A 24550-nucleotide genomic window follows, 5' to 3' on the forward strand; every position below is an offset into this window, starting at 1 on the left:
TTACACAAAAGTTTATTTTGATGTTTACAAAAGGGAATTTAACGATTGAGGGTCACAGTGAGAACATAACACATGCCCTCTGAGCTGCCAAATGTATGTACAAATGTAACAGACACAAGAGAGAACAGGAGCTCAACATAAAGAGAAGGCAAGAGTTGTGAATAAGATCCGAGATAAGTTACTTATTTAGACATGACATTGAAAGAATTACTAGCTACAATTACAATACAGCCAAAATTATCTCGTACATTTCAAACTGAAAAGCAGAAATACTGTCCATGATTGTCTCAGTTACAGATGCAGAATAATAAACTGAGAGAATTTTACTGTGAGAGTCACCAAGAGGAGATATTGTATTTCTGTCACACAGATCATAATAAACAGCTGAGGAAAATCTACAGCGTCCGAACGTCAACCCATCACTTGATCTGTAAAAGAGAGAGAAAATGATGAAGCAGATGTTTATGATCTGGGACATTGATGTTAGAGTTTTTAATCAATCAAACATTTAGTGTTCTTAAACGACTTCTGTCAGTTTGATGTGTGAGTGGATTGAATCTTCTCACCTTCACCAGAGTGACTGCAGCGCTGTAGGAAATGCTCAGGAAGAACAGGGTGATGAATGTGGAAGCGGTTGTCCAGATGTTCCCATTATCATCCTCATCGTCTTCAGTCCAGGTGTGGTCTGTGGTATCTACGGGAATAGAGCCGAATAAGTATAATCAGATTGTTTGTTAATAGAGGCTGGTTAATAGAGGCTCCCCTTTCCCAGACAGAGCTAATAATAGCTCACTCAGCTAAATCACTGGCTTTTCAAGCAGGCCAGCAGCACGGTTCGACTCCTGTACCAGCCTCCCCGGACAGGTGCCGGAATGTGGCGACTAGGGGCTTTTCACAGTAACTTCATTGAAGCCCACTCGTGACAATAAGCATTTTAAATTTAATTTAATACACGTTTTGTTTTTAATATTCCCGTATCATTTTCTCCCGCTGCTAATTCATTCTTTAATATATTTTCATTGCATATCTACTGTTGAGTTCATGACACTCGGAAATCGATCTCTAACTTTTTTCTTCCAATTATGGGGCAAGTTAGCATGGCCAATCCACCTAGCCTGCGCATCATTGGGTTGTCGGGGCAAGACCCATGGGTCACGGGGAACTCCACAGGGACAGAGACCCAGGAGCGGGATCCTGAGGCAGCAGTGCTAACCATTGCGTCACCGTGCCGCCCTTGTCTGACGTTTGTGTTTGTTCTTTAGCTTTTGTGTCTGTGTAGATGCGAAATTCGTGTTTCTTTACTCTTCATTTGTGTGTCGCGATGTCTTTATAAGTGTCATTGTGTGTGTTCATGTGTCAATGAGTATTGATCTGTATATCTGTGTGTCAGCGCCTTTGTGTAAATTTATCTTAAGTCAATGTTTATATATGAGTGTTTTATTGTGTGTGTTTGTGTGTTGAAATCTATGTTTATATATTAATGCCTGTGCTAATATAAGTTTATACTTCCCTGCCCAGTGATAAAAGTGTTAATGTGTCTTTATACGTTCAACATGCATGTCATTGTCTTAATGTTTGTGTCTGGGTAAGTGCGTTTGTGTGTGTGTTTGTTTGTAGATGCGCGTATTTCATCACAGAATCATCATCGGATAATCCCGACTGTGCCGAACGAGGCTATTCGGCCCATTGAGTCTGCACCGACCCTCCGAAAGAGCACCCTACCTGGACGCATGCCCCTGCCCTGTCCCCAGAACCTCGTAACCCCACCTAACGTTGTGGGCACTAAGGGGTAATAGAGCCTGGCCAATCCACCTAACCTGCACATCTTTGGACTGTGGGAGGTAACCGGAGCAGGCGGAGGAAACAGGAACAGACACTGGAGAACGTGGGAACTCCACACAGACAATCACCCAAGGCTGGAATTGAACCCGGGTTTATGGTGCTGTGAGGCAGCAGTGCTATTTATTCGTTGATGGTTGTTTATAACTATCTATTGATGTGTATTGATGATTCTATGTGTATTCATTTGTGTTCGTGTTAGCGTGTGTACGAGTCTGCTAATATGTGTCTACGTGTGTCCATAAGTGTGTTAGTGTGGATTATTGTCTCTAAATGGAAATATTTCTGTCATCGTGAAATTCTGCTAATGTACATGTTATTGGTTACATTTGTGTTTAATATTCTTCTGTCAGTCTGCTTGTCTGGTTTTATATGTTTGTGGACATGTGGCTGTATGTGTCTGTGTACATTTGTGTAGCCACTTGTGTGTGTGGATTTGTGTGTATATGTGTGGATGTGCACGTGTGTCTGTCTCTGTATAAATGTGGGCTTGTTTGTGTTTATGTGCATGTTTGTGAATTTTTGCGCACCTTTGCGTGTGTTTTTGTGTCAAAATATGTGTGGTTCGTTGTGCCTGGGTGTATGTTTATGCATGTGTTTCTATGTGTGTGTCCATGTGTGTGTTTGTGTCTACGTGTGAGCGTGTGTGTGTTTGTGGGTCTGTGTGCATGTGTGTGTAGTGTCTGTGTCTGTTTATCTGTCTGTGTATTTGTATCAGCTGCCTGTAGCTTTGCCAGTTGTGGGTATTATTGGTACCGATGTAGAATATGTTGAACTTTCTGCATATAAATGTGTTTTCTGTGAGTTGCAAGCTGACATCAGGTGTCCTAATGCAAAAATACAAGGAGGTGCCTCAGGAGAGAACAGTGAAAACCCAGCGAGAATTCAAACACCAGTCTGGATTTGGATTCTGGGGAATCGGTCTCAGCATACGGATAAGAGGAACAAGGGTGTTAAAAATGCTGTTGCATAAATAGATACTTTAAGAACATCTTTATCATGATTGTCTTTTAAAGCCTTCAGCCAGTAAGCTACATGCCGCCTTGTAATGTCAGTAACTGAGTTCTTAGTCTAGAGAACCGTTTACTTCCAAACTCCCTGCTTGGGGACTGGGAAGTATTGAGTTAATAATCTCCCTCGCTCTGGTCAGCTCAGCAAATTGCCTTTGGGTTCTCCCTGCTGGAGGTGGAGATACAGAGAGTTCACTCGTCACCTTCCTCCTCTTTTGGTCGGGAAAGTGGAGGTAAAATGGGTTAGTATTGCCCCTTTGCTCTCTTTGTTGGGGAAGTGTGGGTATAGTGGATTAAATAATGCCGCTCCACTCATTGTTGGAAGAGGGTGCACAGTGGATTAACTCAGCCCCCACCATCTCTTTGTTGGGGAAGTGAGGGTACAGTGTGTTAACTAATGCCCCTACCCCTCTCTTTGCCTGGGTAGTGGGGGTACACTGTGTTAACTAATGCCCCTACCCCTCTCTTTGCCTGGGAAGTGGGGGTACAGTGCATTAAGTAATGCCCCTCTTCCTCTCTTTGTTGGGGAAGTGGGTTACAGTGGATTAACAATTTCACTTTGCCCTCTCATTGACTGGGCATTGTTGGTCCATGTTTCTGTGTGATCCTCAATTCAGTTCCCAGTGGGTGTGTTACAGCAATTTAAAGGTGACATTAATTTTAAAGGGGTGGACAATGAGAAAAGCAGGAGCACCGAGATCTAAATGTGATGTGTTTGTTTGTCTGAAATGGGGAATGATCCGATTTCTCCTCAGCGGGAGGAAAGTCAATGAAGATATTTTGCTGAATCCTGGAATGAATGAGTTTTGCTCTGTCTCTAACCCAGGGTGTATCTGAGCTGGGAGCTCTGATTGTATCAGACTTGGGGCCGAGACCTGTAGAAATCCGGGTCTCATTGAACAGATCTAATATCAGCAAAGTGGAAGCTCCATTAATTAGGCGGCTGTACATTTAAATCACAATTGGAGGAAAACAATCTTTATTATTTTTATTTTAGTTCAAAATATAACCAATAGATTCTCATTGACATGAATTAACGGTGTCCATCAGAGCGAGGGAAATGTTCACAAAACTGGGTTTACCGCTGGATTTATCAACCGTTCTGTTGATGATCTTCAAGGGGATGGCTTCATGTCCCACCACACAGGAGTAAGAAGCGCCGCTGGCCCACTCCTCCGCTGCAATGGATAACAGGCTGTACATGAAGAAGGAGCTATTGCCGTTCTCCGCCATCACCTCGGTGTTCTTGTAGTTCCCGGGATTCACCGGCTTGTCATTGACGGTCCACTTGACGAAGATCTCTCGGGGGGAGAAACCTCTCACTAAGCAGCTGAGGGAGACGAATCTCTGAGCGGAGACGTCTTCAGCCGAGGGCAGGAGGACAGAGACGGACGGTTCCCGCGGATTGGGATCTGCAGAAAATGTACAATAAATGTCAATAAAATGGGGAATTCCGGAGACAATGGAACCGCCGGTTAGATGTGGGAGAAATGTGTTTTGTGTTGGATTTTAAAGGTTTCCATTTTCCACTTTAGGATCTGTCCGGGTTCCCAGCTAGGAGCAGAGGTGGACACAACCTTTTCCCTGAGAATTTACGGATATTGGATTCGAAATTTTCAGAAAGTGTACAGCAGGGAAACAGGCCATTCGGCCCAACTGTTCTGTGCTGGTGTCTAAACTCCACACCAGGCTCCTCCCACCTTACTCCCAGAGGATTGGGAAACTGCCAATGTAACACCCTTATTCAAAAGGGAGGGAGACAAAAACAGATAACTACAGTATAGGCCAGTGACCTTAACATTTGTCAGTGGGAAACGGTTTGAGTCCATTATAACGGATCCAATAGCTGAGCATTTAGAAATACACAATATAATCAAACAGAGTCAGCCCGGCTTCGTGAAGGTGAAATCATGCCTGACAAATGTATTGCCCTTATTTGAGGTGATAAGGAGAAAGCTAGAAAAAGGGGGGCAGTAGATGTAATATACATAAATTTCAAAACTGTGTTTAATAAATGAATGTACTATTCCCACGGCTGCAGATGACAAAAATATAAAGGCAAGTGGTGAGGTTACAGAAAATCTAGAGAGGGACAGAGACAGCTTAAGTTACTGAGTAAAAACTTGGCAGATGGAACATAATATTGAGAAATGTGAGGTGAGACACTTTGGTAGGAGGAGGAACATAACGGAATATTATTTAGCTGGAGAAAGACTGTAGGAAGCTGAGGTAACGGGGGAATTGGGGGTCCTCGCGCAGAAACCACAAAACGCAAGTTCTGCAGGTAATATGGAGACAAATTGAATGTTGACATTTATTTCAAAGGGAATAGAATATAAACATGTGGAAGTCGAGCTAAAACTATACAAGGCATTAGTTAGTCTACACCTGATATACTTTGAACAGTTTTGGTGCCCTTATCTAAGGAAGACAGATTGGTTTTGAAGGCAGTCCAGAGATGGATCACGAGGTTGGTCCCGAGTATGGAGGGATTTTCTTATGGGGAGAGGTTAAGTAGGATGGGCCTGGACTGATTGGAGTTTAGAAGAATGAAGGCGGCGTAATTGAGACATGAAAGATTCTCAGGGAGCTTCGGACTGTAGTCGCTGTGAGATTGTTTTCCCTTGTGGGAGCATCTCGGACCAGAGTGCAGGATCACATAGTCAATGTTCGCCCATTTAAGACAGAGATGAGAAGGAATTTCCTCTCTCAGAGCGTCGGGGAGCTGTAGAATTATTTAACCCAGGGGGCTGTAGATTCTGGGTTGTTCAGTATGTTCAAGGTTGAGAGAGACATATTTTAAACCAATGAGAGATATGGGATTGGATTTTGTTTATTGTCACGTGTACCGAGGTACAGTGAAAAGTATTTTTCTGCAAGCAGCTCAACAGATCATTCAGTACATGAAAAGAAAGGGAAATAAAATAAAATACATAACAGGGCAACATAAGGTACACAATGTAACTACTTAACACCGGCATCGGGTGAAGCATACAGAGGTGTAGTGTTAATGAGGTCAGTCCGGAAGAGGGTCGTTTAGGTGTCTGGTAACAGCGGGAGAAGGCGGGAAAGAGGAGTTGAAGATCATCACATCAGATCAGTTATGATCTCATTGAAGGCTGGATCAGTGTTGTTGGGCTGAATGGCCTACCTCTGCTCCTACGTCTTGTGGCCATTGGTCTAGCTCCGTCTAAACCCCATATCACTGCTTTTAATTCATTGTTCCTTCATCGACGTAGCAATTTCCCCCTTAAGATCAACAGGCCCAAATTTTTTAGTCGTGGAATTACCAATCAGAATGGACCATAAATACACTGAATACTAAATACTGACCGCTGCACTGACACTAGAAATAGACACAATGACTCACTTATTGCTTCAGTCTCACCGCTCACCTATTTTTTTGTGGATTGAAATTCTTAAAGGAGTTGGCAGGTCCTGATGGCTCGCCACACAGTCAAACACAGCCCCACTCAGCCAGGCTTGTGTCGAGATGTTTAATTTGCTGACCACGCTCTCAGTATCTGCCCCAGGCTGGTCGGCAATCTCTGATTTCAGCGGCTTCTTCGCTTCACTCCAGGACACGTTGACTCCATAAGGACCATTCGAAATGACGCAGGTTAAGGTGACAGTCGCCTCCAGTAAGACCTGTTCTATTGGTGGTGGCAGTATTGTTACTGAGGCGGTAATGCAATCGGAAGGATCTGTGAATGAAAACATGAAAATCAACACAAGTTTCATCTTCAGAATCAGGACAGAAGGATTCAGCCTTCACTCACTCAATGGGAATAAATCAACTTCGAAACTTCTAATGATCACCATTAATCTTCTGTACACGATGGAAAACCAGTTTGGTCATCTTAAACGATTCTCATTGTGAAATACAGTCAGCAACAATGGCATTCTAATGAACGAGTATTGCAGCATTCCCAATACAAATATTCCAATCCTGATCTCGGAAACCTAATACGGAAGGCTGATTTATAAATAGGTTGAATTAACTTTCCAACAATTTTCCTTGGAGCTGTTATCAATAAAGGGGTTCAGACACCCACTGCCTCTCAAATATAATCAGCTGTCTCAGGATAAGGCTGATATCAAATCCACCTCACTCACTAAATGACTTCAAATTAGAGGGAAACATTTATTTCTCTGCTGATCAAATCCTGAATGGTGAGCAATCCTAATGCAGCTCTTACATCAGAATGAAACACAAACTACATGGCAATAAATTAGAATTATTCTGTGCTTTGTCCTGATTTTAATAAATTCCTGATTTGGATTAACATCAGAGTGCAGGATGATTTATTGTTTCCCCTGTTTGTGTCTCTTACCAGACGCGGTGATGTTGTGACTTTGGGTGACCTCTTGATGAGTGACCTGGCAGGTATAGACCGCTTTGCTGAACCATTCCCCAGCGGAGACTGTCAGCCGACTGCTCGCCGAGAAGTTCCCGTTCACTTCACAGGCGGGAGAGGTGACAATTCCTGAAGCCATGGGTTGTCCATTCTTCAGCCATTTCACCGTGATTGAATTTCGAAGGAAATCGTTGATTGAACAGACGATGGTTGCAAATTTCTTGCTTGAGATTTCTTCACTGGAACTCACGGTGAGGAGAACATTTGGATGGATGTCAGGTGGAAGACCTTCAAGAAACACAAGTTAGACATGTCATGAAGAAGATGTTGTGACGAATAAAATGTTTAATTATATTTTAACAGTTTCTCTGTGATCACTATTTCTCGTAGGAATCAGAACTGTGCAGAGAACCATCAATGTGTTATGACCAAAGATTTAAATAAAGTAATCAAAGCGTCTGTTTCTCACAGTTTCTACAACACTTACATGTCATTTCAATACTCTTGTCTGAGCCGCTGTGTCGAACCTCACAGCTGATTTCGCTGCATCCCCCCTCTGACTCTGTGATGGTTAACTGGCTGCTCAGGGTGTAGGTTCCCTTCTTGTTTCTCACTGACGGGTATTCCTTAACTCCAGTGCTGATCAGCTGCCCATCTTTCTTCCAGGTAAGGCTGGTGATTTCTGGGGAGTAGTCCATCGCCAAACAGCCGTAGGTGACGGAGCCGTCGGTGTTGTGTTGCTGACAGGAGACCAGGCTGTAGAGAGTGGGCGGAGACGGTGTCGCTGGGAGAGGATGGCCAATTGAACAAGTTAGACTCTGGGATTTGTCATTAAGGTATCATACAACTTAGAATTTGGATAAAGTTACAAATTTATCATAAACCGTTCGCATTAAAACTGCATCCATACTTGAGCTTCTGTTACTTCTAACTTTTGAGAATCACCATTTGTTTATTCCCTCTTTAGAAACTCACATCTCTTTCTCCATTTCTAACACCTTGCAGAAATTAGCATTATGGTGTCATCTGAAAATGTACCATTCATTCCTTTCAATGAGCAGAGCGGAGGGTTTCCCCCATTATTTATGACACCAATGTTTTTTCCACCAACAGCACTTTGTGAGAAAGAAGTTGTCTCTTCATTTCGGTCATTGCTGTTTGGAAATTGCCTGTGTTCAAACTGACTGATGTCCCCCCTCTCTCCACCTCACTACCCCCACTCCCCAAAACAAGGAGTCGTGACTTTGCTTCAGAAAAATCATCCAGGTATTTACATAATGACTATAAAATTCTACGTTTGAGCACATGTGCAAGTAACTCCAAAATTCTCCAATTACAGGACCCTGGACATTAAAAGCGGGATGCGGCCATTCGGTCCCTCAGGTCTCCTGCACCATTCAATATGATTATGGCGGAGCAGTTTGTGGGATGGACTCCGCATTCCATGTATCCGTGATAACCAGCTTCCTGTCCTTTTCCCAGCTCTCTGCGCTTTTCCCAGCTCTCTGATCTTTCCTCCACTTCTGTAATTTGCCCAGCTGCACCTTTCCTGGTTGTTTGCTCTTTGCCTCAGCTTCTGGAACTTTCCACTTGCTCTTTGTGCTTTTCCCCAGAACATGGCACTTTGCCCCCTGATTATTGGCTTTGGCCCATCAATTACCACTTTTCCCCGTGTTCCTGCAGATTCTCTCTCCTGTCTGCGCTCAGCTCTCTGCCCATCTCACCTGCTCACTACTCAGCTCTCGTATTTCCCAGGCTCCCTATACTTTAACCCAGCTTTATGCCATTTCCCAGGCTCCATGTGTTCCCCCCCCCCCCCCCCCCCCACCCCAGCTCGCTACCGTTTCCCAGGCTCCCTATACTTTACCCAGCTTAATACAATTTCCCAGGCTCCGTGTGTCCCCCCCCCCCCCCACACCCCGGCCAGCTCGCTACCCATTCCGAGGCTCCCTGTGCTTTTCCCCAGCTCTCTGCCTTTTCTCAGGCTCCCTGTGCTTTTCCCCAGCTCTCTGCCTTTTCCCAGTCTCCCTGCGCTTTTCCCCAGCTCCATCTTTTCCCAGGCTCCCTGCGCTTTCCCCCCAGCTCTCTACCTTTTCCCAGGCTCCCTGTGCTTTTCCCCATCTCTCTACCTTTTCCCAGTCTCCCTGCGCTTTTCCCCAGCTCCTTCTTTTGCCAGGCTCCCTGCACTTTCCCCCAGCTCTATCTTTTCCCAGTCTCCCTGCGCTTTTCCCCAGCTCCTTCTTTTCCCAGGCTCCCTGCACTTTTCCCCAGCTCTATACCTTTTCCCAGTTTCTCTGCGCTTTTCCCCAGCTCTATCTTTTCCCAGGCTCCCTGTGCTTTCCCCCATCTCCATATCGTCTCCCAGGCTTCCTGTGCTTTTTCCCAGCTCTCTACATTTTCCCAGGCATCCTGTGCTTTTTCCCAGCTCTCTAACTTTTCCCAGTCTCCCTGTGCTTTTCCCCAGCTCTCAGCCTTTTCCCAGTCTCCCTGCGCTTTACCCCAGCTCTCAGCCCTTCCCAGTCTCCCTCCGCTTTTCCCCAGCTCTCAGCCTTTTCCCAGGCTCCCTGTGCTTTCCCCAGCTCTCTACCTTTTCCCAGGCTCCCTGTGCTTTCCCCCAACTCTCTGCCCTTTCCCACACCCCCTGCGCTTTCCCCCAACTCTCTGCACTTTCCCAGACTCCCTGTGCCTTTCCCCAACTCTCTTCCTTTTCCCAGCCTCCCTGTGCTTTTCCCCAGCTCCATCCTTTCCAAGGCCCCCTGCGCTTTCCCCCCAGCTCTCTACCTTTTCCCAGGCTCACTGCACTTTTCCCCAGCTCTCTGCATTTTCCCAGTCTCCCTGCGCTTTTCCCCAGCTCCTTCTTTTCCCAGGCTTCCTGCACTTTTCCCCAGCTCTCTACCTTTTCCCAGTCTCCCTGCGCTTTCCCCCAGCTCTATTTTTTCCCAGTCTCCCTGCGCTTTTCCCCAGCTCCTTCTTTTCCAAGGCTCCCTGCACTTTACCCCAGCCCTATACCTTTTCCCAGTCTCCCTGCGCTTTTCCCCAGCTCTATCTTTTCCTAGGCCCCCTGTGCTTTCCCCCAGCTCCTTCTTTTCCCAGTCTCTCTGCGCTTTTCCCCAGCTCTATCTTTTCCCAGTCTCCCTGCGCTTTTCCCCAGCTCCTTCTTTTCCCAGGCTCCCTGCACTTTACCCCAGCCCTATACCTTTTCCCAGTCTCCCTGCGCTTTTGCCCAGCTCTATCTGTTCCCAGGCTCCCTGTGCTTTCCCCCAGCTCCATATCGTCTCCCAGGCTTCCTGTGATTTCCACAGCTCTCTACCTTTTCCCAGGCATCCTGTGCTTTTCCCCAGCTCTCTACCTTTTCCCAGGCATCCTGTGCTTTTTCCCAGCTCTCTACCTTTTCCCAGGCTTCCTGTGCTTTTCCCCAGCTCTCAGCCTTTTCCCAGGCTCCCTGTGCTTTCCCCAGCTCTCTACCTTTTCCCAGGCTCCCTGTGCTTTCCCCCAACTCTCTGCCCTTTACCACACCCCCTGCGCTTTCCCCCAACTCTCTGCCCTTTCCCAGACTCCCTATGCTTTTCCCCAACTCTCTGCCTTTTCCCAGCCTCCCTGTGCTTTTCCCCAGCTCCATCCTTTCCAAGGCTCCCTGCGCTTTCCCCCCAGCTCGCTACCTTTTACCAGGCTCCCTGCACTTTTCCCCAGCTCTCTGCATTTTCCCAGTCTCCCTGCGCTTTTCCCCAGCTCCTTCTTTTCCCAGGCTTCCTGCACTTTTCCCCAGCTCTCTACCTTTTCCCAGTCTCCCTGCGCTTTTCCCCAGCTCTATTTTTTCCCAGTCTCCCTGCGCTTTTCCCCAGCTCCTTCTTTTCCCAGGCTCCCTGCACTTTACCCCAGCTCTATACCTTTTCCCAGTCTCCCTGCGCTTTTCCCCAACTCTATACCTTTCCCAGTCTCCCTGCGCTTTTCCCCAGCTCTATCTGTTCCCAGGCTCCCTGTGCTTTCCCCCAGCTCCATATCGTCTCCCAGGCTTCCTGTGATTTTCCCCAGCTCTCTACCTTTTCCCAGGCATCCTGTGCTTTTTCCCAGCTCTCTACCTTTTCCCAGGCATCCTGTGCTTTTTCCCAGCTCTCTACCTTTTCCCAGGCATCCTATGCTTTTTCCCAGCTCTCTACCTCTCCCAGGCTTCCTGTGCTTTTCCCCAGCTCTCAGCCTTTTCCCAGGCTCCCTGTGCTTTCCCCAGCTCTCTACCTTTTCCCAGGCTCCCTGTGCTTTCCCCCAACTCTCTGCCCTTTCCCACACCCCCTGCGCTTTCCCCCAACTTTCTGCCCTTTCCCAGACTCCCTGTGCTTTTCCCCAACTCTCTGCCTTTTCCCAGCCTCCCTGTGCTTTTCCCCAGCTCCATCCTTTCCAAGGCTCCCTGCGCTTTCCCCCCAGCTCTCTACCTTTTACCAGGCTCCCTGCACTTTTCCCCAGCTCTCTGCATTTTCCCAGTCTCCCTGCGCTTTTCCCCAGCTCCTTCTTTTCCCAGGCTTCCTGCACTTTTCCCCAGCTCTCTACCTTTTCCCAGTCTCCCTGCGCTTTCCCCCAGCTCTATTTTTTCCCAGTCTCCCTGCGCTTTTCCCCAGCTCCTTCTTTTCCCAGGCTCCCTGCACTTTACCCCAGCTCTATACCTTTTCCCAGTCTCCCTGCGCTTTTCCCCAACTCTATCTTTTCCCAGGCTCCCTGTGCTTTCCCCCAGCTCCATATCGTCTCCCAGGCTTCCTGTGATTTTCCCCAGCTCTCTACCTTTTCCCAGGCATCCTGTGCTTTTTCCCAGCTCTCTACCTTTTCCCAGGCATCCTGTGCTTTTTCCCAGCTCTCTACCTTTTCCCAGGCATCCTGTGCTTTTTCCCAGCTCTCTACCTTTTCCCAGGCTTCCTGTGCTTTTCCCCAGCTCTCTACCTTTTCCCAGGCTCCCTGCGCTTTCCCCCCAGCTCTCTACATTTCCCCAGGCTCCCTGTGCTTTTCCCCGTCTGTCTACCTTTTCCCAGGCTCCCTGCACTTTTCCCCAGCTCTCTGCATTTTCCCAGTCTCCCTGTGCTTTTCCCCAGCTCCTTCTTTTCCCAGGCTCTTTGCACTTTTCCCCAGCTCTATACCTTTTCCCAGTCTCCTTGCGCTTTTCCCCAGCTCTATCTTTTCCCAGCCTCCCTGTGCTTTCCCCCATCTCCATATCGTCTCCCAGGCTTCCTGTCATTTTCCCCAGCTCTCTACCTTTTCCCAGGCTTCCTGTGATTTTCCCCAGCTCTCTACCTTTTCCCAGGCATCCTGTGCTTTTTCCCAGCTCTCTACCTTTTCCCAGGCATCCTGTTCTTTTTCCCAGCTCTCTACCTTTTCCCAGGCATCCTGCGCTTTTTCCCAGCTGTCTACCTTTTCCCAGTCTCCCTGCGCTTTTCCCCAGCTCTCAGCGTTTTCCCAGTCTCCCTGTGCTTTTCCCCAGCTCTCAGCCTTTCCCAGTCTCCCTACGCTTTTCCCCAGCTCTCAGCCTTTCCCCAGGCTCCCTGCGCTTTTCCCCAGCTCTCAGCCTTTTCCCGGGCTCCATGAGCTTTCGCGCCGCTTCCTGCATTTTCCGGACTCCTTTTGCTTTCCTCCAGCTCTCAAACGTTTCCCAGGCTCCCTGTCCTATTCCCCCAACTATCTGCCCTTTCCCAGATTCCCTGCTCTTTCCCCCAACTCTCTGCCTTTTCCCAGGCTCCCCGCACGTTTCACCAGCTTTCTACTCTTTCCCAGGCTCCCCGCACGTTTTCCCAGCTTTCTACCTTTTCCCAGGCTTATGCGCTTTCCCCCAAACCTCTACCTTTTCCCAGGCTCCCTGTACTTTCTCCAGATCGCTGCCTTTTCCCAGTCTCCCTGTGCTTTTCCCCAACTCTCTACCTTTTCCCAGGCTCCCTGTGCTTTCCCCCGGCTCTCTATATTTTCCCAGGCTCCCTATGCTTTCCCCCAGCTCTCTATATTTTCCCAGTCTCCCTGTGCTTTTCCCCAACTCTCTACCTTTTCCCAGGCTCCCTGTCCTTTCCCCAGCTCTCTATATTTTCCCAGGCTCCCTATGCTTTCCCCCAGCTCTCTATATTTTCCCAGGCTCCCTGTGCTTTTCCCCAGCTCTCTGCCTTTTCCCAGGCTCCCTGTCCTTTCCCCAACTCTCTATATTTTCTCAGGCTCCCCGCAGGTTTCCACAGCTCTCTGCCTTTTCCGAGGCTTCCCGCACATTTCCACATCTCTCTACCTTTTCCAGGGCTCTCTGCTCTATTCCATGACTCTTTGACATGTTCCTCTCCCTCGATATTTTCCCACGTCCTCTTTACAATTCTCCCCGCCCCCGACCCTGACGCTTCCCTCCAGCTCTCTTCTCTTTCTCCTGGGTCCTACTGCCGCCTTGCCAGGCCACCACGTTCGTGCACACTGGCTCTCACTCCTCGCTCCAATTCTCTCTTCCTCTCTCATTGCAGACTAACTCCTCCCATTTAGTGAGCAAGGGGACAAGTGAATGAGGGTGAGCGAGCAGGGGTGTGAATTAGGGCGGGAGTGAGAAGAGGGTGGCTGGGTGTGTCAGTGTGTGTGCATGAACAATGGTGGGCGCGTATGAGTGTGGAGCATGAGGATGGGTGTGCGATTGTAAATGAGTGAGGATGGATTGGTGAGTGAGGGAGGATGCATGGGCGACGGTGGTGGTTGAAAATAAATGAGCACAGTAAGAAGTCTTACAACACCAGGTTAAAGTCCAACAGATTTGTTTCAAACACGAGCTTTTGGAGCACTGCTCCTTCCTCAGGTGAATGAAAAGATATGTTCCAGAAACATACATATAGAGTTTTGTCTGTATATATATTTCTGGAACCTACCTCTTCACTCACCTGAGGAAGGAGCAGTGCTGCGAAAGCTAGTGTTTCAAACAAACCTGTTGGACTTTAACCTGGAGTTGTCAGATTTCTTACTGTGCTCACCCAATCCAACGCCAGCATCTCCACAGCATGTAAATAAATGAGTGGGCGGTTTGGTGTTGAGTGAGATTTTGGGCGATCTGAGGTTTATGAATGTGGCTGCGTGAATAATGGTGGGTGAGTGAGGGAGGATGCATGAATGATGGAGAGTGAGTGACAGTGGGTGAGCGAGGATGTGTGAATGAGGCCTACTGAGTGAGTGAAGGTGGGTGAATGAAGGTGAGGCTCAGTGAGGGCGTGTAAATGAAGTTGAGTGAATGAGGGTGGATGAGTGAGGGTGAATGAGTGTGGGTGAGTGAATCACATTGGGTGAGCGAATGAGTGTGGGTGAGTGAGGGTACGTGAGTTATGAAAAGTGAGCGAAGCTGGGCGTGTGAGACTGGTTGAGTGAGGGGAGTGAATTAAGTTGTGTGGAGTGAGTGAATAAGTGAGTGTGAGTGAGTGACGGTGGCTGAGTGAAGGGACTGAGTGATTTCCATTAGTAAGGGTGGTTGAGTGAGTGTGAGTGATTGAAAGTGGGTGAGTGGGTTTGAGTGGGGTGGTTGGCTGTGGGTGAGTGAGTGTGAGTCAGTGTGAGTGAGGGTTGGTGAGTGAGGGTGAGTGGGAGTGAGTGAATGTAGTTGCGTGAATGAGTGTGAGAGAGGGGGTGAGGGTTGGCGAGTGATGATGAGTGAGTGTGACTGAGTGTGAGTAGTGTGGGTGAGTGAGTGTGTGTGAGTGTGAGTGTGAGTCAGTGAGTGAGGATGAGTGAGTGAGTGGGGTGGTTGAGTGTGGGTGAATGAGTGTGAGTGAGTGAGGGTGAGGGTGGGTGAGTGAGTGAGAGTGAATGAGGATGGGTGAGGGTTGGTGAGTGAGGGTGAGTTGGAGTGATTGAGTGAAGGTGGGTGAGGGTTGGTGAGTGAAGGTGAGCGAGTGAGAGTGGGGTGGTTGAGTGTGGGTGAATGAGTGTGAGAGAGTGAGTGTGGGTGAGAGTGGGCGAGTGAGTGACAGTGAATGAGGGTGGGTGATTGTTGGTGAGCGAGGGTGAGTGGGGGTGAGTGAGTAAGTGTGAGTGGGCTGGTTGAGTGTGTGTAAGTGTGAGTGAGTGTGAGTGAGAGTTGGTGAGTGTGAGGGTGGGTGAGTGAGTGTGAGTGAGTGAGGCTGGGTGAGGGTTGGTGAGTGAGGGTGGGTGAGTGAGTGTGAGTGAGTGATGGCGGGTGAGGGTTGGTGAGTGAGGGTGAGTGAGTTTGAGTGGGGTGATTGAGGGTGGGTGAGTGAGGCTGGGTGAGGGTTGGTGAGTGACGCTGGGTGAGGGTTGGTTAGTGAGGGTGGGTGAGTGAGGCTGGGTGAGGGTTGGTTAGTGAGGGTGGGTGAGTGCGGCTGGGTGAGGGTGGGTGAGTGACGCTGGGTGAGGTTTGGTTAGTGAGGGTGGGTGAGTGAGGCTGGGTGAGGGTTGGTTAGTGAGGGTGGGTGAGGGTTGGTTAGTGAGGGTGGGTGAGTGAGGCTGTGTGAGGGTTGGTTAGTGAGGGTGGGTGAGGGTTGGTTAGTGAGGGTGGATGAGTGAGGTTGGGTGAGGGTTGGTTAGTGAGGGTGGGTGAGTGAGGCTGGGTGAGGGTGGGTGAGTGAGGCTCTGTGAGGGTTGGGTAGTGAGGGTGGGTGAGTGAGGCTGGGTGAGGGTTGGTTAGTGAGGGTGGGTGAGTGAGGCTGGGTGAGGGTTGGTTAGTGAGGGTGGGTGAGTGAGGCTGGGTGAGGGTTGGGTAGTGAGGGTGGGTGAGTGTGGCTGGGTAGGGGTTGGTTAGTGAGGGTGGGTGAGTGAGGGTGGGTGAGGGTTGGTTAGTGAGGGTGGGTGAGTGAGGGTGGGTGAGGGTTGGTAAGTGAGGGTGGGTGAGTGAGGCTGGGTGAGGGTTGGTTAGTGAGGGTGGGTGAGGGTTGGTTAGTGAGGGTGGGTGAGGGTTGGTTAGTGAGGGTGGGTGAGTGAGGCTGGGTGAGGGTTGGTGAGTGAGGGTGAGGAAGTGAATGTGGATGACAAGGTGGGTGAGGGAGGGTGAGTTGGTTCGGATGGATTACTGTGAGTGAGTGAGGGTAAGGGAATGAGGGTTGGTGATTGACGATGTGCATAGGTGAGTGTGGGTGTGTGAATGAATGTGGGTTAGTGGGTATGGATGCATGAGGGTGGATGATTGAGGGAGGGATTGTGACTTAGTGTCGGTAAATGAGTATGGGTTAATCAGTCAGTGTGTATGAGTGACTGTGAGTGAGTGTGAACAGGGGTGAGTGAGTGTGAGTGAGAGTGAGTGAGTGTGAGTGAGAGTGAGTGAGTGTGAGTGAGTGAGAGTGACGGTGAGTGAGTGTGAGTGACAGTGAGTGAGTGTGAGTGAGTGTGGGTGAGTGTGAGTGAGTGTGAGTGACGGTGAGTGAGTGTGAGTGAGGGTGAATGAGTGATCATTCAGGTACTCCGGGCCAAGCCGGGCAATGTTTCTCTGGATGACATTCCGCTCAGGCTCAGCTTTCTCTTGTCTGTTGTCCACAGCCGAGCTGGGGGCTCCTCCATTCGGCTGCACCACCCCCACCTCCTCCTCTTCCTCTCCATCCATCCTGTCCTGATTCTACACATTGATCAGCTTTCAGTTACACGGGCTGTGTACAGTCAGACAGCAGTGTAGATCACTGGGCAGCTGCTTTAATACTTTCAGTAACACCGGCTGTGTACAGTCAGACAGCAGTGTAGATCACTGGGCAGCTGCTTTAATACTTTCAGTAACACCGGCTGTGTACAGTCAGACAGCAGTGTAGATCACTGGGCGGCTGATTTAATGTCGGTGTAATTTCATTCTGTACAAAACAATTCGGAACTGGAACAATGAACCTTCCTCCAACTTAATAGATTTTCATGTTGAAAATGTCAATTTCAGGCCGTAAAATTATTGTCATATTGTGTCAGAGTGTGTTTTCTTCATTCTTGTGATGCAGACGTCTCTGGCTGGACCAGCATTTATTTCCCACCTCTCATTGCCCTAGAGAAGATGGTGGTGAGCTTCGTTCTTCAACCACTGCAGTCCATGTGGTGTTTGGGAGGCAGCTCCAGAATTTTGAATCATGGATATTGAAGGAACAATGTGATATTTTGAGATCACGATGGTGAGAGGCTTGATGGAGAAATTCCAGTTGGTGATGTTCCCATGTATCTGCTGTCCTTGTGCACATGGTAGCTGTTGTGAGATTTGAAGGTGCTGTCCAAGCAGCCATGACCAGTTCCTTCAGAGCATGTTGTAGGTGGTAAACACTGATGCGACTGTTCCTCAGCGGTGGAGGGAGGGAGTGGTTGTCGATGGTGTGCCAATTAAGCGGGCTACTTTTGTGTCATTGGAGCTGCATTCATCCAGGCAAGTGGGGAGCATTCCATCACACTCCTGAATGTGCCTTGCAGATGGTGATATGGAGATGCCGGCGTTGGACTGGGGTGAGCACAGTAAGAAGTCTCACTCAGGTGACTCACCTGATGAAGGAGCTGCGCTCCGAAAGCTAGGGATTCCAAACAAACCTGTTGGACTTTAACCTGGTGTTGCAGATGGTGGACAGGCTTTGGGGCGTCAGGAGGTGTTTTGGATGCAGAATACCGAGTCTCTGACCTCTTGTCACAGCCACACTGTGTATATGGCGAGCCCAGTTCAGTTTCTGGTCAATGGTCAGCAGGAGATTCAGCGATGGTAATTCCATTGAATGGCATTGGGGTGATCGTTCGATCTTCGCTTCTTTGAGATGTCCATTGCGTGCACTTGTCTGGTGCGAATGTTCCTTTCCCCTTGTCAGCCCAAGCCTGGATATAGTCCAGATCTTGCTGCATTTAGCAATGGACTGCTTCAGTAACTGCGGAGTCGTGAATGGTGCTGCACATCGTTCAATGATCAGCCAAAATCCCCACTTCTGACTTTTGGAAGGTCATTGCTGAAGCAGCTAAAGGTGGTGGGGCCGACACTGAGGAACCCCTGCAGTAATGTCCTGGAACTGAGATGATTGATCTCCAAAAACCAAAACCATCTTCCTTTCCGCTGGGAACCAGCGGGGAATTTCCCCCCGATTCCCATTGACTCCAGTTTTGTTTGGGCTCCTTGATGCAACACTGGTTCAAATGTTGCCTTGATGTCACGAACAGTCACTCTCAGCTGTCCGTGTGTTCTTTATGTGTGTCCCTGTGTGCGAGTTCTTAGGTGTTCATTGTGTATGTGTGTGTGAGCGTGTGTCCGTTCCCGTGTGTGTGTGTATCCCTCTGTATCCCTGTGTACGTGTTCCTCGGTGTTCATGTTTGTCTGTGAGCGTGTGTGTCTGTTCCTGTTTGTGTGCTGCTGTGTGTGTGTGTTTTCTTGATTGTGTGTATGTTGCTGTGTTGCGCCTCTGAGTGTAAGTGTTTGCGAACATATGTGTGTGTTCCTGTGTGTCCCTTTATGTGTGTTCCTGTGTGTGTGTGAGAGAGACAGAGTATGTGTATGTATGTGAGATAGGTGTTAGAGGGAGAATAAAATAATGTGCAAGGGAGAGTTTTTGTGTGAATGTGTGTGAGGGGATGTGTGTGGGTGAGATTTTCTGTGTGAGTGAGAGAGGCAATATGTGTGAGAGTGTGTGGAAATGGGAGATTGTGTGCATGAGTTCGAGATAGTGTGTGTATGATTGAGTGTGTGTGAGAGATTAGAGAGCATGTGGGTCTGTACCTAAGACAGAGAGAGAGAGACCACGTGTGTCAGAGAGAGGCAGAATGTGGGGGCGCGTTTGTGTGTTTCTGAAAACGTGTGAGGGAGTGCCAAAGAACATGTCTGTGTTTGAGTGAAAAAAATGTGTTTACGAGGTATGTATGTACCAGTGTGTGTGTGTGTGAGAGAGAGAGAAATGAGTGCTTGTGTGAGTATGTGTGTGTGTGTATGAGAGTGTGCATGTGCGAAAGAGAGAGAGCGTGTGAGAGAGACACGTGACACAGTGTGCCTGAGAGGGAGCAGGTGAGAGAATGTATGTGTGTGACAGGGTGCCTGTGTGTGTCTGTGGAAGTGTGTGTGAGAGAAAGGGAGAGAGATAGTATGTTTGAGATTATGTGTGTGAAAGAAGGAATGATTCTGTTTGAAGAGCGATTATGGATGTGAGACTGTGTGAGAGAGAGAGAGATCTGTGTATCTGAGATAGTGTGTCTGCCGTAGAGAGGGAGTGTGTGAGAGAAAGAATGTGCGTATGAGAGAGTGTGTGTGTCAGAGAGAGAGGGAATATGAGAGAGTGTGAGATACTGCATGCCTGAAAGAGAGAGATATATTGTGTGTCAGAGAGAGAATGAGACAGTGTCCATGAGAGAGAGAGAGAGGGCATGTGCCAGGGTGCACGTGTGAGAGTGCGTGAGAGCGAGACAGTGAGAGAGTAATAATGTGTTGGCGAGTTTGTGTGCGTCTGAGATATTGTGTATGTGTGTATAAGAGGGAATGTGTGTGAGAGAGAGCCTGAAAGAAAAAAATGCTACGTGTGAAGAGTGATTATGCATGTATGTGAGGGAGAGAGACGGTCTGTGTGTTTGAGAGTGGGTGTGAGAGTGAGGCAAGGTGTGTCAGAGATTTGGTGAAAGAGAGTGCGTGTGAGATAGAGCGTGTGTGAGTGAGAGAGCGTGTGAGTGAAAGTGTGTGTGAGAGATCATCACGGTGTGTCTGAGAGTGAGATTGTGAGTGTGATTGCGTGTGAGGCACAGTGTGTATGTTTGCAAGAAGTATTGTGATTATGTGTGTGAGAGAATGAGTTTGTGTGAGGATGTGAGAGAATGTGTGTAAGAGAGTGAGAGTGTGTATGTGTTTGTGATGATGTATGGGTGCGCCAACAACTGCAAGTTCCCTTCCAAGACACTCACCATCCTGATTTAGGAATTACACCGCCATTCCTTCACTGTCGCCGAGTCAAAATTCTGGAACTCTCTCCCTGACAATATTGCGGATATACCTTCGCCAGATGGACTGCAGCTATTCAAGGCTGCCTTACATCTGAACTTTCCCAGGGGACAATTAGGCATATACAGTACAATAAAATCTGGGTTTGCCAGCGCCTCCAAAATCCGAGGATAATATTAAAAATAAAATGCAAAGGGATTTCTCTGCTTCACTGACCCATTAAATAGATCAGGGACTGCCATAGCACGGAATGTAACCCAATAAATCGCTCTCTTCATTGCCTAATCGAAAATTCCAAAGACCGATATATCACTGCTTAAAAATCAACCAAATCTCCTTCTCCAGCCTGTCTGGCGTTGCGGGATTCTTTCTGACTGTCACAATCTGGGTTTGGAATCCCCTTCCTGAGTCGCCCAGTCAAACATCAAGTACAATTACCACATTTCACACAGATACAAGTTCTATTGAAGGACTTGATCAAATTGCACTCCCTGAAATACTGGAAAATGAAGCAGAAGATTTACAACCAGTCAGGAAGATTCCGGGTCCCAGCACAGTGACCGCACGCACAGAAACTGAACAGATACACATGACAACAATCGAGTTCCAGCAGATAGATCTGTTCAATCTGTCAGTTTCAAGAAACTGTTTGATTCGAATTTATCAATGGTCAACTTCCGACAACAATAATTCAGTGACTTATTTGAAATTAAACTGACATTAATTTCAAAACTGCATTCGGTTTTTAACTATTTCTGTCTGTCTATCTCAAAATTCGATAATTGGGCAAAAAGTAGTTTTGCTAAAAATGAGCAGATTAAATATTACAGATTCAGGGTAGATTAATGACAGAACAGAGAATCAGTGACAGGGCAATAATTAAACAAACCAGGAAATATTCACATTACCCACTGATATGATCTAAAAACACAATTAAATGTAATCAAAAAACGAATCAGGGCAAAAGAATGTAATCAGAAAAAGAATTTAGCTGCACACAGCAGTATAATGAAATGTATGGTTTCCTAAATTAATTTCAGATATTATTAAAATTCTCTAAAACAATTGAGATATTGCACGCCAGTATACAACTCAATTGTAGGAGATCATTTATGCTGAATTAATTCTCACTGATATTGTATTGTAAGTTATTGTTAATTGTCAGCTAATTCTTTATTCGATTATCTGTACTATAATAATAAATATAATAAAAATAGTATTCAATAATCCCCAATTTGTTTTTACCCAGAGCTTTATGAAATAATTGGGGTTTAATTAAAACAACCTGACAATCAAACAATGTTGAACAGTAAACTCCAAATTACTCGATGTAATCATCTTAACATTTAATTGACTATATTCACATTTTTTTACTCCAATTGCTCTACTCGACCTACAAATGTGTAAAATATGCGCCTTTCTGAACGCATTGATAAATCATAAACTCCATCTATTCTCAGAAAGTAATGAATATAACGAGAATAGCTCAGTAATGTTTATTCAAATCATTTGTAAAACTGACACATTATGAGCAAGTAGCGTCGACAATTTGATGTTGAATTTAGCATTTAATAAAATTTAAGCCTAAAGCTAAGATATAATCATTCCTTCTTTCCTATCATCTGTTTTCCTATAATTCTATCGTGTGTAGAGCACAGCTATGGGAGACAGGGTGTCATTATAAAAGGCAAAGGTACTGTTAACCTTTTGTAAATAAATAAATCGGTTTGACATTCAAGCTTTTACTTTTCAATCTCTTGCCAGAGGCAATCTGAACTTTCCTATAATAGATAAAATCAGGGAACAATTCATTGATTGGCAGCGACTTCCACATCTAAGAAAACTGTTTCAGGTTAGATTAGTGATAATTACCTCGCTATCCAACTACGCATTACAGTGAAGGTATAATATGGTTGCAGCGCCACAGAAATAATAGAATAACTGGAACTACAAAGTATTTCCAGCCTAGAAACCTGTCCGGTCATGTTAACCTCGTGCAGAACACAGCAGGATTGTGAAAGGTGATTAATGATGAATTATATTAATCTAAAATAACCTTTGGTTAATATAGAGTTGTATCACCGCATTGCAATTGTTTGAATTATATACATGTTACTATGTTCTGCATGGGCGTTTCAGTCACTATTTCGTTTAATCTGGAAGCATCAGTTAAAATTACAAAATGCATCAATATATCTTTATTCGATTATTTTCTTAAGCCTGGCTGTTTTCTCCCGACAATCGCCTTTCAAGCATTTTCCAATGCGGAGACTGTTTGCATTCAACCAGAAAACGTGTAACCGCTCAGTGTCACCGAGTTTAAACAATGCAGAAACAATGCAGAAACGCTGAACCGTTTGACAGATCTGAATCATTTAAAGTCACCCAGATACACAATCCCCTCAGCAGAACAAAACACTAAATCACATCAATGAAACCCGTTTATGGAGAAGCAACTCAACTCTACATCGAACAGGATCAAACTTAACATTGCAAGAAAATATCAATATCCAGCAAACCAGCTCATCGCCAAATTTATGAATTATTTAACTAAACAGAAATCTGGAATAACAGCAATAACATTGCGAGGAGCTGGAATATTAACAACAAATAAATATTGAAAATGTACCACATTTTTTCATATTGAGTCATTTTTCAAACATATTTAAATGCTTTTAATGTTTGCAGTTGATGGTAAAAGCTGCAACCATCAGATGCCACCGAGATTAAACTTTGCACAAACGGCAAACTGATTGCAGCAACATTTGTGCTCGGAAAGGATTTGTGGTAAAACGTGGCTTAGTTTAATCTGCAATTTTCACTTTTTTCACGATGCACTAACAGCCTCCCTGTTCTCTGCCGATAATCCTGCGACAAGCAGTTTCAAACACGCAGACTCTTTGTATTCAATCACAAACCGTGTAACCGCTCAGTGTCACCGAGTTGAAACAATACAGACACGCCAAACCATTTCACAAACATTCCTACACAAAGTCACCCAAAAACATTCCTCAGCAGGAAAACACCAAATCACATCACTGAAGGAATGAAACATCATGGAGAAGCAGCTCAATTCTGCAAAACACTTCCAAAAGAATCGAATGTAACATTGCAAGAAAATCTCAGTTTAGAATGCACCAAACCCTCATGTCATCAAATGAATGAACAGTAAACTAAACAGAAAACCTCAATAATATCATCAGCACTTTCAGTAAGCAGAACATGTTCAATAAGATAATACAGAAACTTTAGCACATTTTATCAATGTTGGGATCGATATCATGCACTTGTGCGGTGGACGGTACAAACTGCAGACATTAGATAGAGCCGAGATTAAACATCGTACAAACAGACGTTTTGTATTTAAAGTAACCGAACCACACAGTATCCTCAGCAAATAAACATTAGATCACAGCAAACAGCGACTGATCACTGAGCAGTATCTTTCTGTCAAGAAATTGCGGGATTCTGTATTCCCCTTTCAGCAGAATCAAATGAAACATTGCAACAACATCTGAATACATGATCCACCAAAACACATTTCAGTGAACGAATGGATTTTGAAAATGCAGAAAAATCTAAAACAAATACTCAAGTAACACAGTTGGTAAATAATGGAATGGTTCTTACCTGCAGTCACCGTCACCATGGTGCCTTGTCCCCAGTAGTCTAGATAGTCACAGTGTCACATTCCCTGGGCAGCTCCATACAATAACCGCACCTGCATAAAATAGACAGAAATCCCACCATTATTTTAAATATTCACAAACCAACGGCAAAGAAAATTCACGATTAATTTTCAGGAAATTATATTAATATTTGTGTATACCGTTCTCTCTTCATAAATGACCGAATGTTTTACATTTCACAGACATGGAAATGTTATTGAAAACACCAACTGTGACTAAATAACGACCACCAATTTTCCAGATTAATTCTTATTATTTTGTCAGTGCTGGACATGAATAATGCTTCACTGTGAATAAAGTTGGATTGTAAAAGCGAGCACAGAGCCAGCCTCAGTTAATTAGTGCTGAGGGGCTTTTTGTATTGACAGTAACTGCTGTGCCCCAGTTGTCACAGTGGGACACAGCGTGTCAAATACTGCGGCAGACTGTTAACTGTAAAATACAGAGATATAATTTCCCTGCACTCCCAAAAAACTAACTCTGTCGCTTCCAAGAGCGAATGGGTGAGTTATTTCAGCTTGTCCTGGTCATTACATTAATAAAGAAGATCGGAACACTTTTAAACCCTCTGTGCACATATTCGGTCAACAGTGATAAAGTGGAAGATTTTTATACCTTTTTGCAAACTAATATTACTTCCAAACGTTGTTTTATTTAAAACTCGTTTACTTTAACGTTCGTGTTGTGACGCTGATCACCAATTTGAACAAACTCTTTCACTGAGGTTTTTGTATGAGGATGTCGCTGTGCACAGCACTGTGACCCACTGCTGTAGTCACAGTGACAGACACCCGCACAAAAACTGCA

At 46.3% G+C, this 24550-nt stretch overlaps 1 gene segment (V, D, J or C); it reads right to left on the bottom strand.

Annotated features, from left to right (window-relative positions):
- Window positions 1-256: 256 nt before the first annotated feature.
- On the bottom strand, window positions 257-23775 carry LOC119959660. The segment is given in 7 exon segments: window positions 257-428; window positions 567-694; window positions 3932-4261; window positions 6245-6553; window positions 7184-7495; window positions 7695-7991; window positions 23685-23775. Coding segments are annotated over 7 exon segments (1404 nt in total).
- Between the last annotated feature and the right edge of the window lie 775 nt (window positions 23776-24550).

This window comes from Scyliorhinus canicula, unplaced genomic scaffold (assembly GCF_902713615.1).
Source record: "Scyliorhinus canicula unplaced genomic scaffold, sScyCan1.1, whole genome shotgun sequence".
Classification (NCBI taxonomy): Eukaryota; Metazoa; Chordata; class Chondrichthyes; order Carcharhiniformes; family Scyliorhinidae; genus Scyliorhinus; species Scyliorhinus canicula.